A 13,436-nucleotide genomic window follows, 5' to 3' on the forward strand; every position below is an offset into this window, starting at 1 on the left:
ACATGTACAGCTGTACAAAAATATTTTCTTCCCTTATATTCATACTTAGTTTTTTTCTTTTTGAATTTTTTTGTTTTTTTACTTTTTAAATGTTTTTGTTTTGTTAAAAACTAATATACACACTCTTATATTTGCTTAGGTCTATCAAGACATCACTAGGCAATAGAAATTTTCCAGCTTGTTTATAATCTTGTGGAACCACCGTCATATATATGGTCCATCATTGACTGAAATGTCATGCAGCACATGACTGTCGTTTATTAAAATTTTTGTTTACCAAATTAACTTTTTAGCATACATTATAACCAGTAATTTCAATGTATTTTGATATAATATTGACATATCCTCTTTGAAATGTATAGAGATTGATTTCTAGGTACGCTAACTTCTCTTCCAGTGAGAAGATGGGTATAGTTTAACCCTTTCATATCATCCATCCATCCATTCATACTAGTTCTGCCTCACAGTATATCCTTTATCCAACTACTAGTCACCACCCTATTTTCCTGCTTTCGTTTTGTACCCTCTTTAGCCCATTCCTCATGGAGTAGCTAGGACCTTTAAAAAAAAAAAAGCCAAATTAAGTTACTCTTAAACTTCCCATAAATCCTCTCTTGATTTCCCATCTGACAAAGAATAAAATCCAGAGTTTCTCAGGCTTACAAGGTGCACTATGTGGTCTAGCCCCAACCAGTCTCTCTTAACATCAGTTCCTACCCTTCACCACCTAAGTTCATGCTGCTTGAACCATACCAGTGAGGGGCTTACGGACCCTGTGAACTGACTGCTTTTCCTTCAAGCATTTGCCTGGTCGGTTACTTCTCTGCTTGTTTTCATCCCAGTCTTATGTTCCCTGATTATTTTAAAATACTTCTACCTTGTTCCATCATTCTGTGTAGAATAAAGGATAGGCACTTTAAATAAATCTAGCTTTATGAATAATCTGTGTTGTCTTTTCCCTTGTGATTTTGCCATGGATTAGAATTCTTTGTCTCATACCAGCACCCATCTCTGGATGGGGGCTTGCATTCGTGGGGGAGAAGTAAAACACCCTTACTTCTCCCTCCCTCCATCCGTCTGTCTGTCTGTCTCTCTCATTTTGTTTTGTTTTTTAATTATTTGCCAAAGTCATGTAAAAATAATTAGTATTGTCACTGATGTGTAATTTCTGTGCCAAGGCACACAAAACGGAAATTAAGTTTAGCGTATTTTCTTTCTTCTCCCTCTCTCTAACACGCGCGTGTGCACACATACACACACACACACACAGTGACTCTTGAGAAAATCTGGTATTGATGGAAAAGGAACATTTCTTCATTTTCTTTCATCTGGAACATATGTTTAATTTTTGCCTTCAAACCTTTTTGCAAGGTATTAAGCATAAAAGTTTTAATTCTATACAATTAACTTCAATTTGAGAATTCTAGGAGTCTATAATGGTCTTGATGATAAGTGTTATACAAGCAGTGTCAAAAGAAGAGTTTATCAATTTGAGCTTATTTATGTGTATAAAATTTGATGAGAGAGGCCTTGACATTCACCTGAAGCTTTATTGAATTATGTATGTTTTATGCATTTTCCATGTTTATTCTTTCTTAGAATTAGAGCTCAGTAGTAAAAGTTCTGTAAAGATAATTAAATGTATCTTCAACTTTCACAAAACAAACTTCTAAAATCTTATGTGTATTGAATCTTAATTTGCAAGCTCTAAAGTGATTTTTTTGCCACTGTTTGCTTTTTGAGATTACTCACTAAGAAACATCTATTTTCCCCCTAGTAGGGACTACTTAGGGAGCTGGTGGATAGGCATGTGGGATCCTAGTCTGAAATAACAGAGTTACAGAATAGCATTCTGTGATTCACCAGGAGTCTGCTTCCCAAAAAAAGATTAAGTACCTGTGTTCTAATAAATTGTTAGACCCTTAAAAAATATCTTTATTTCACACCTCCAGCAGTTACTCGCCTAAAAGCATATAGCAAAGTACTTTATTTATCCCTGACTGAATAGGTTTTCAGACCTCGTTAGGATGAGGTCAGTCAAATAATTAAGTTTCTTACATATTTAACAGGGAACTTAAAATATATAACAAATACTACACATCATAGGTGCTTTCAACAGAGTTAAATATAAAGTTTGTCCTTTAAAATCTGCAACATAGTTCACCATGTCTACTGATATATAATAGTGACTACAGCATTTTTTGAAATGAGACATGGAAATTGTTCACTTATTTATAATGGAAGAAAATATTCTTTGTCATAATGAATGTACAAGACAGATACGAAATTTGAGATGAGTTTTCCCCAAAAATGTACTTGTGAAAAGACATAGTCACCTTGTATTCAAGTCTTTAAAATCTCTCATTAACATTGGGTTACCTTGATTTTCAAAGTACTGTTAGGAGAAAGACACATTGACCTTAAATAACTTTAGTCAGTTAATAGTTTTGGTAATTTTATAGAGGTCACATTTTAAAAATGATTAAAAATAAAAATTAGCACAGATTTTAATAATTACAGTTGGCCGTTCATACCCATGGGTTCTGCATCTGTGGGTCAACCAGCCGCAGATTGAAAATATCTGGGGAAAAATAATGGATGGTTGTGTCTCTACTGAACATGTACAGTCTGTTTTTTCCTGTAATTATTCCCTGAACAATATAATGACTATTTATATAGCATTTATGTTGTATTAGATATTATAAGTAATCTAGAGATGATTTAAAGTATATGAAAAGATGTGTGTAGGTTATATGGAAATATTAGAAGCCATTTTATGTGAGAGACTTGAGCATCCGTGGATTTTATTTTTTAATCCATAAGGGAAGAGGTCCTAGAACCATTTCTCCACAGATAACAAGCAATAACAATTTATGTTGGTATGAGCTCAAAATTGCTAACGTTGGATGTTACAAAGACTGGAAAAGCAAACAAACACACAGGTTATATCATTGAAATAATTTTACACCAGTATGATCAATGAAAGATTGTACTCCAGTTATGTTAGTGGGTACTTGCTTGAGATAAAATTCTAGTATGCCACTATATATGCACTGATTCAAAAAATGTTATATTTCAATAACCTTAGATTGTAAGGAAAGATGAATGCTTGGGAAAACAGATAACTGAGAAAATAAGGTGATGGCAAATACACAAAGGTGGAAGGTGCATGTGAAGATTTTGAATAATTAAACCTAAACTTAAGTTTAAAAAAATCTATGGGAAAATGATATTTGGGGTTGCCATTTTTGAAGAGTAAGTAATACTTAGTTTTTTTTAAAGGAAGTGGAATTGTTGAGAGGCTTTATGTGATTCTCCTACTTTTAGGGTCTGGAAATAAACATCTAACACTTTATTGTTATAATCAGATTTATGACTTTATCACATGCCCCACTAGCCATTAGTTGATCAATTTCTGTGCCTTAACAATGCTCCCTTCATGTTCTGTTTTCCATGTAGGAGTAAGGTAAAACTGAACATTTTCCAAAATATTACCCTTGATAAAAGTAATATTTTTGTTTAGGTGACAAACAGCATGTTTGGTGCTTCAAGAAAGAAGTTTGTAGAGGGGGTCGACAGTGACTACCATGACGAAAACATGTACTACAGCCAGTCTTCTATGTTTCCACATCGGTCAGAAAAAGATGTAAGTTAATCAGTTGTGTTGTATTTTTTCAGCAATATAAGTCTGTGAGTTCCCGAAAAACAGCGTATCAAGTGCAGAATACTGTCTGTGGTTGAGTGACAATCTTTTCGGCACAGTGCTAGTCCCTTTGGTGCTGGTATCCTTTTGGGATACAAAGACAATGAACTTGTATTCTAATGGGGAAAATAAATATCCCATGATTCTCAAGTTGGGATATGGTGATACTGTGGTAGAAGTACTCAAAGACGTGGAGTAAACATGGTATAACCTCTAGATCACTGATTTTTTTTTTGTTTGTTCAATATGGGAAATAATTTGTTTGATATTAAAACAAATGCAGATATAGAACAGAAAGCAGATATACGCAGACTTGAAGATACAATGGTAAGCTGCAATAAAATTTTATGCTTACTGTGTCATTTAGCTGTAATTCTAGACCTCAGGTGTATCTCTCCTCTGTTCAGCCATAAGGATACTACAGTGGCAAAAATTTGGAAGAACTGTATTCAAAATGTGATGGATGATATAGAGATATGAATTAAATGCTTTGGAAGGCTAATAGTTCAATAATCCCATTTGGGATAAAAGGATTTAGAATGTAACCGAGTCATAATTAGCAAATTTATAAAATATTTTAAAATGAATGTAATTATTAAAATTCTGTTAAGCTACTTTATACACTATACACTCTAGTCACACCAGTTGCGTTCTTATACTTCGTACACCTGCCCAACTTTTTTTACCTTTCACACCTTTATAAACTTGCTATGTCTAATTTCCTTATGTATAAAACAATCTAGTTATTAACCTAATGAGATTTTTACTGATGTTTGAAGTATTTATAAAGTTCTAAGATATGTAACAAATGCTCTCGTTTTACTTTGAAGTTGAAAATTCACTTCATTAGTAAATCACTTCCTTTGTCTTTGCAGAATTTCGCAAATCGGCTTAACCTACTAGGTTTATGCTAGGACATTTGTTATTCTGTTTTGGTATTTTCCTTTTTTATTTTGATTTGAACATTTTTGTGTCATTTTGGAAACAAACTATCAATGGCATTATTGGGCTTTTTTCAACTAATGTGTGTTGTGGCTTTGTTCATAATTAGTGTGTAGTTTAACAGCTTATGGAATAATGCCATCTAATTTTCTGTTATCTTACTGCCCTTTTAGCTATGTGCTATGTAAGTTATAATTGAATTATTATTTACACAGGTTTCTATTTTAAGTGTTGACCTTGTAAATAAAGAATTTGGGATATATTTTTCGTAGTACGACTACAAAAACAAAAACCTACAATTTGTGTGTATTGCTGTGATTATATAATGAAAGTTAAGTTTGCTTGGAAAATGTTAATGAAATATTTATTACTGATGAATGCATTTATTCTAATTAGGAAGATAAGAAGCTTTCAGATTGAAATCTAAAATAAAGTATATAAAGAGAATGAATGACAGAGAGATATATGTCTTCTCAAAAGCAGAAATACTGTATGTCTAAATTTTAAAATCAGAGTTAGTATATATACTTACATACTCACAAATGTTGGCCACCATTCTGATCCAGTTGGTTGTCACAGAAGTAACAGAATGGTTTGCTCCACAAAACCTTTTTTAAAAAAAGTTAATTAAGAACATAGTATGGCATAGGAATTAAGAATTTGGACTCTAAAGCAATACAAATATGTGTGTGTGGATCCTGACTTTGCCTGTTAGCAAGAACTTCTCCAAGTCTCAGTTTCCTTTTCTGTAAAAATGGGACTAATAATATATTAACTACCTCATAAATTGGCTGCTGTTGCTGTTACTTTTTTAAAATTACAAAATAGCACAGGGAAATTATACAAATTTTAAAAAATACACTTGAAGAAAAATTACCTATAATACTCTCAGAAATAATTAATTGCTAAAATTCTGATTTATGTTTAAAATATTTTTATTGAAAAATACACGATTATTTAAATCTTCTGAGTCATACAGACATATTTTCCATCAAAAAGTTTGTACCAGTTTTTACTCTAATCAGCACTCTCCATGCCAACAAGAATACCAGCAATTACATTTAAGTCTTTGCTAATAGAAAAGCTTGTTTTCATGTACATACAGTAAAACATCATTAATTTGACACACACACACACACACACACACACACACAGTGTGATGTGTCTTTTCCACATAGTTATTGGTCATTTGTATTTATTCCTTTGTGTACCTTTTTTGTGCCATTTTCTGTATCTCTATTGAGATCTTAAAGTCTTACTCGTTTGCATTCTCCATGTATTGAGGATAATAACTTCTTGTCATTCATTACAAATATTTTCCCACTTTTTCACCTTTATTTAATGGTATTTGTAGTATATGTATATTTATCATTTTAATTAAATGTGATCCACCAGTCTTATTTTTAAATGGCTTCTGTTTTTGAGATCATACTTAGGAAGACATTTCCCAATTCCTTTCTTATCATACTTTTATGTTTTGTTCTTCACATATAATTTATGTCCATTAGAAATGTGTTTTGGTTTAACCTGTGAATTGCAGGGTTCCAAATACTTTTTTTTCTACAAGCTTATCCAGTCGCCCCAACACCATTTATGCTTTAAATCATGGGTCAGAAAACTTTCCCCTAAAGAACCAAATAGTAACTATTTTAGGCTTTGTGGACCAAGAAGCAAAATCAAGGATATACATAAAATCATAACCTATTTTGTATAATAGGTCTTTATATAACTGTCTGTAATGTAAAAACTTTTCTTAGTTCACGTATCTTACAAAAACAGGCAGTGTGCTGGATTTGTCCTGCAGACAATAATTTGCCCACTCCTGGGTTAGATCATTCATTTATGGCTAATTAAAATATCCCTTTATTATGTGTGCTAGTGTCTCATACATTCTTAGGCCTGTTTCTAAGATCTTGTTCTGTTTACCATACTGATTCTGTGTCAGAACTACGTCATTAAATTACCATAGCTTTGTAGACCATTTTAACGTCTTGGGTAAGAATCTTCCACATCCTTTTTTTAAAAAATGGTTTTTGCTTATTGCACATTAATACCAATGTAGGTGGTTTTTCAGAAGAATATTTCTCCCTTTAATCTTGTTCTTTGTGCCTTTTAATAGGGTTTTACAGTTGCCATTTTCATTGCATTTTTCAGATTGGTTTTTACTGACCTATGGAATACTTTGTGTATTTATTTTATAACAAACTGCCATGTAAAACTCTTTTATTAGTTTTTGGTGATTGAGAATGTAGGCCCTGGAAATCCTACTGTATGAATTTTTATGTCAGCTACCTGATTTGCTAGCTATGTGTCTTAGGACATCAGTCTCTGTGTGTCTCAGTTTTCTCATCTGTAAAATAGGAACAATAGTAAGAACATAGCTCATGGAGGGTTTTTTTTTTTAAGTGGAAGAATAGTGTTTGTGAGGGGGACACTGAAGTGACTGCTGTAATTAAGACAGACTGTAGAAAATAGGTTAGCAGTGAATATTAAAAACCTTTAAAATGTAAACATTCCTTGAGTCAGTCATATGTCTTCCTGTAAATTTGTACTTCAGCTCTAACCTGACATTCAGACAATATAATATAATGCCATACCTTTTTTTTAAATAAAAATTTGAGTCTCAAGTGTTTAACACTAACTGCATTGAGTATTACACTATTTTTCAAATGTTCCTTATGTAAGCATAAGAATAGTTTAATGAAAATTATTTGAAATACCTAGTGGATGCATATTGTCAGTTATCTGATTTGTAAGCTACCCTGTTCTGTGACTTAATGACTGTTTTGTTTTACTGCTTGCAGGAGATCCTCCCTTGCCCCTTTTCTCTTTTGTTCTTTTTTGTTTGTTTGTTTGCTTTTGGGGGTTTTTTTGAGTCAGTTTCGCTCTTGTTGCCTAGGCTGGAGTGCAATGGCACGATCTTGGCTCACTGCTACCTCTGCCTCCTGGGTTCAAGCGATTCTCCTGCTTCAGCCTCCCAGGTAGCTGGGATTACAGGCATGTGCCAACACTCCCAGCTAATTTTTGTATTCTTAGTAGAAACAGGGTTTCTCCTTGTTGGTCAGGCTGGTCACAAACTCCCGACCTCAGGGGATCTGCCCGCCTTAGCCTCCCAAAGGGCTGGGATTACAGGCATAAGCCACCACGCCCGGCTTTGTTCTTTTTAATGTATTACCTTCTCATACTCTTTCCTTTTTTTGTGCCTGTTTGCTAGATTTCATTAGTTTCATGTTTTAAGTCATTCGTTTTCCAATTTTAAAGGTTTTTTAGCTTCTGTCTAGATCTGGAACTCTATGTGTGTGCATGCATATGCTTTCTTCCTTTTTCTTTGTCTCTTTTTCTCTTTGTAGATATGATACAGTTAAAAAGGCATAATTCATTTGTGGTTTTTGTCCTGGAATAATAACATAGTGCTAGGAATTATGTTATCACCATAATTTTGAGTATATTATACAGTCTTTTAAAAATAATATTTTAAAACTTAATATTATTTTTTAATTGCTGTCATGGTCAGGGAATTTTTATGTAACAAAATTTTTTTGTATTTCCTTGCAACAATTTGTGGATTTCTTTGACATTCTGTGTATTAAAGGATAAAGAAGCTCTGTGATGGGTTAGGGAAATAACCAGAATCATATTACTATTTCTTCTAGTTGCTTCCTGGTTTTTATTGTTGTTTGACTGCAGTGTGCATTATAGATTTCTGAGAGATTTGGAAGACCTGATTATTTTGATGATTTTAGAGTGTGCTGTAACTTGTCGTTTTCAGCATTCTATTAATCTTTTTCTACCTTTTGCCACTCTTGAGAACACAAGTTCTATGCCTTATTTTACCTGGAATTTGTGAAGATAAACTTCTTTCTTTAGCACCCTGGGCAAAAAGTTATATAAATTAAGGATATTATTTAATAAATTTCTCAGAGTCTGAATACCCGCCCTCACTCCTGTTAATGAGAGTTCTGCAACTGAGGGGAGGATTAGATTATTAGCAGCTGCTGCTACCATTTATTGAGCACATACTATATGCCGTATCTTATTTCATTTAACCTTCACTTCAGCTCTGTGAGGTAGGTAGTCATTTTCATTTTATAGGAGAAACCGAGTATTGGCTGTTCCATAGGTAAGTGGCAGAACCAGGATTCAAACCCAGATTATTTCTGACTCCAAAACTAGGCTCTTTCTACCTGTGCTGCATCCCCTACTGTAATGTGTTTCTTGATCTAAAGTTTTATACTTTTCTAAGAAATTTACCTTTATATTATTAACTTTCAGAATTTAAAAAATATATAAATTTTGTTTTCTGTTAATAGTACTTACTGTTCTGTCAGTATATTTCTTGTGCGTTTTCTGTACTCTCATAAAAAGCATTTCTGTGACATTCACATTTCTTCACTGTGTGTTAAATCCATTTTTAGCACCAATTTTTTTCATGAAATATTGCCTTCAGAATTTAAAAGTACAGATTCTTAGGGATAGACTATAAGAAATTAGATATTTGCATTTTTGAAACATTTTGAGGCAGTAATTTTAACATATGTCTGTATAGCTGATCGATGCTTATTTTACATGAATGTGTTGAAGGTTATAAACTCTTAAATTTAATGTTAAACTACTTTTATTATTCCTGTAAAGCTGTGTTTACTAACCGCTTTCATGTAGTGGCACATAGAAAAAATTATATTTAATATTGCACACTGTGGTAAGTGAATCACCCTACTGCTCTCGATGTCAAGTAATTGGCCTGGGGACCCACCGCCTCTTTACCTTCATGCTCTGCTTCCCCTCCCTACTTACTCCTTCCTCCCATTTTGAGAGGGCAGATACTCAGGCGTACTTGTAACTCATGGATGTATAATCAGTGTGAGAAAGTAGACTAAAATGTGTGTTGTCTGGAGTTAACTATTCAATAAACATAAATATCTGATGAAAAATGTTTTAAGTGTTTTGACAATATTCACATTATGGATTGTTTTAAGTCATGCATTTATGTTGGCCAACACCTTATATTTGCAGCCTTTAGAAACAACTATACTTTTTCATTTATAGGTTATAATGATAGAAAATTATGATTCTTATAAATTTTATACAAATCTTTTACCTCCCTTTTTTGATGGTTGATTTGTATTACTATTAGGAAAACCAGATTTTAAGATATCAAGCATTATTTGGAATAAAGAAGGCCACTACATAATCATAAAATAAAACTTACTAAAAAGGATAAAACTTCCTTTCTTTCTTTTTTTTTTTTTTTAATTTTACTTTAAGTTCCAGGATACGTGCGCAGAACGTGCAGGTTTGTTACATAGGTATACATGTGCCATAAACCTTTTCCCTTGTGTGATCAACCAAAGCTTTATTATATATTCTTGTTCTTGCAATTTGGAAATGAACTTTTAATATGCTTAACAAAATATTTTCAGTTAATGCAGTAACAGTAATCTATAATACCTAAGAAAAGAACTTATCAGGCATCTTTTGATCTGTTGGGTTATACTTGAGAAAGACTATACAGTTTAGTTGTATAGATAAAGAATGTTAGTTTAATTGTCTAGGTTACACATCCTCTGGATTTGGAAGGGAATATTTGTAGGGTTTGATGCTTTTTTTTTTTTTTTAGAAAAATCACTACTGTCTTATTAATATTACTGCTTTTTTTTTTTTTTTTTTTTTTAGAGTAGTGTATAATTCAGCCCTACCTCAGGAGCGTCTGATGTTTATCATTGGTCTAAAACTATAATTGTATGAAAAAGTTTGCAAACTTTAGTATAATTAAAACAACTTAGAATTTTGACATGAAAATAGTATGAAATGCGTATTGTAAAACCTCTACCATTTAAATGTTTCACCTCGCAGCACCACAATACAGGATGAGAAAATAGAGAAAACCAAACAAAAATACTTGTTTCACTTCTTCGTTTTTCTAACTGTGTCAGTGTCAGCATGATTTCCCATCGCTGGAAACCACAGATCAGCCTCTGATAGTTCTCTCTTTTATGAGTCTCCATTCTCCTCCTTTTCCCATTATACCCCATCTAGTCAACAGGACATAAAATAACTCTTACTTCTACCACCAGAATGCCTCTTATTTTTAGTTCCACTTCTGCTGTTGTCGTTTAGCATCTCAACATAAGCCATTTCTGCTATTACAGTTATCTTCCCAAAGCCCATTTTGATTGCCACTTTCTTGCTTAATATTATTTTTCTTTTTATTGCTGTAGTTGGTAGCCATTCTTGTATGGCATTTATTTTGCATTCTTCTATGCCCTAACATGGGTGAGCTTTATCTCCGAATAGAGGTGAACTTTATCTCCTTTTATAGTTATCCTGTCACCACTGTTTATGTTCTCTAATAATATTACAAACCTTTATTTTTTTTTTTAATAACTGGATACTGGGTTTTTGTGTTCAATTTTTAAATTTTTGTTCAATTTTTTTGAATTTCAATAGTTTTGGGGGTACAGATGGTTTCCGGTTACATTACTACCTTTATCACACTTGTTACACTGCATATTCTTGAGGGAAGACCCCTTCATTGTATGTACCTAAATGTTACCACTCTGTATATTCCTGATACCTTTGTGTAGCTTCAGTGATGTTTCGTGTTTCCTTTAGAACATTTACCACACTGTGCCTTAAAATATAATGAGTTGTATAATTCATTCTCTTTCCCCACTAGATTATAAGCCCCTTGATGACATGGCTCATGTCTTATTTAATTAGGATGTTTTGATGGTTGTCTAATATAAGACAGGAAATACACAAATATGCACACACACATATTTTCATTTACTCAGCTTCCGTATTTACTTTGAGTATATAGCACTGCTACATTCATTTCTATGAGGAATATAAAATGAATGTATGTTCTGTGAACATAATATATCTTCAAATAATTTACATCTACAAGGAAAAAAAATTGAAGTAAATTCAAAGGCATTATACAAGTGCCATGAAATTCATATCACAAAAATATAAATTATATACCATATCTATATAATTTTTTAACTTGCTAACTGAAATGGTAGTGTTGCTATAGCTGAAGTTAATGTGACTTTTAGAAAACTTACAGTATTAAATATTAATTTCATTTGCACAGTTTGGTTTTATCCAATTGTGATATTCTCTTAAGAAACATGGAATCTATTATAGAATGTTTGTTTTATGTTTTTCTGAAGAATGAGAAAAGTTAGATTTTCACATTTATGGTATGATTCACAGATCTGTAGAGTATAATTGCAATGCTCTGTTTTCTTTATGCTCTAATATAATTAATTTGTTTCTAGATGCTGGCATCACCATCTACATCAGGTCAGCTGTCTCAGTTTGGGGCAAGTTTATACGGGCAACAAAGTAAGAATTTTGTGTTTATTCTGGGATACTTTATTCAAGGAGAAAAATAAGTAACTACTGAATAAAGAACAACCAGTACTTCCTTTGTGGGTTTATTGTATGATTTAAAAGGAAAAATGTTTAATTTTCATCGTTTTATTTTACTTACATAGCAGAATCTCATTATTTCAGACCTTATTGATCCTAAGGTTGCTATTACATGGATATAGCATAGAATGAAATATATTTCAACATCTTTTATATCTAATTTTTTTGCAGTATTTTTGAAGAATTTGCTAAACAAACTAAAAATAGACATTCTCTGTTTTCAATTAAAGAAAGTTAAAAGCTTTTTTTAGTTTATTTGATTGGCTGCTGTGTGTGTGTGCGTGCGCACGCGCGCGCCCTGTTTAAGCTCATTACTTAGCGGTCTGTAAAATGTTCTTTGTTTCACAAATATTTCTGAAATATTTCTTCTTTTGCTTTAGCTCAGTCTGGATACAGAATCTAGATTTTTGACTCAAACAGTTTAATGCTTGTTCCATTTTGCAGGCTTCTATTTCTTTTAAAGCGTTGTAATACTTTTAAAGCGCTTAGCACAGAACCTAGTGCATAGTAAGTGCTCAATAAATGTTAGCTATTATCACATAAAATTTTTATAAAACTAAACAATAAAATATCTTTATATTTTCTCAAATTAACTTCCCAAATTGTTAAATATTAGTATGATTTTATCTCTGTTAATGTCAGATCTGTTGATCTCCCATTTCTGTTAATGTAATCTCTGTTAATAGAAGGGAATTAAAAGTGTTATAAATTCCCATCAGACATTATAGGATAATTGTGTAACTGAAGAACCCATCTGATGACTGACTATCTTAACCAGTTTCAAATAAAAATCAATAATTTGATTTGGAACTCTCCCAGTATAATGAAAAGCAAAGTTTTGATAGGTATCAGAATAGTTTGTCATACCACTTTACCTTTCAAATTGATTCGAAGTGGGAGGATGAAACTTATTTTGCATACAAGCATGGTTTCCATTTACTTTTTTCTGTCTCTCTTTTGTGGCTTTTCTCTTTTTTTTGCTATGGAAGACAATTTTGTTAATATAGAATTAGTAGATAAAACTTACTCTGTATTAACAGTTTTTCTCCAGTCAAACCAAGAAACATTTTCATAGCTTATTACATAAAAAATATTGTTGTTTATCTACAAATATTTATCCTAGTTGTTGAAGGACTATTATTAGCTAGTAATTTATTCTGCTTACCCTGTGTTTTAGAATGATTTTCACCCTTCTGGTAACCCTTACTATAGAAATATCTAGCTATTTTAAAGCTGCTTTTTATTTCTTTAGAGCAACTGCAAGGAACTTACTTTATCTTTTGGAAGACCACCGTTTATCACAGCAGAAAGTAGATATGGATTGGAGAAAAATTGTATTTGAGAAACTAAGGTT

General features: G+C 32.3%; 1 protein-coding gene across 1 annotated transcript in view; it reads left to right on the top strand.

The window, feature by feature from the left end:
- CNOT2 (CCR4-NOT transcription complex subunit 2) overlaps positions 1-13,436 on the top strand; it is a 104,344-nt gene that overhangs the window by 56,543 nt on the left and 34,365 nt on the right. The window contains exons 3-4 of the mRNA XM_023226513.3: positions 3,524-3,646; positions 11,929-11,995. Coding sequence (XP_023082281.1) covers positions 3,524-3,646; positions 11,929-11,995 — 190 coding nt within the window. The remainder of the gene's footprint in view (positions 1-3,523; positions 3,647-11,928; positions 11,996-13,436) is intronic.

This window comes from Piliocolobus tephrosceles, chromosome 10, assembly GCF_002776525.5.
Source record: "Piliocolobus tephrosceles isolate RC106 chromosome 10, ASM277652v3, whole genome shotgun sequence".
NCBI lineage: Eukaryota > Metazoa > Chordata > Mammalia > Primates > Cercopithecidae > Piliocolobus > Piliocolobus tephrosceles.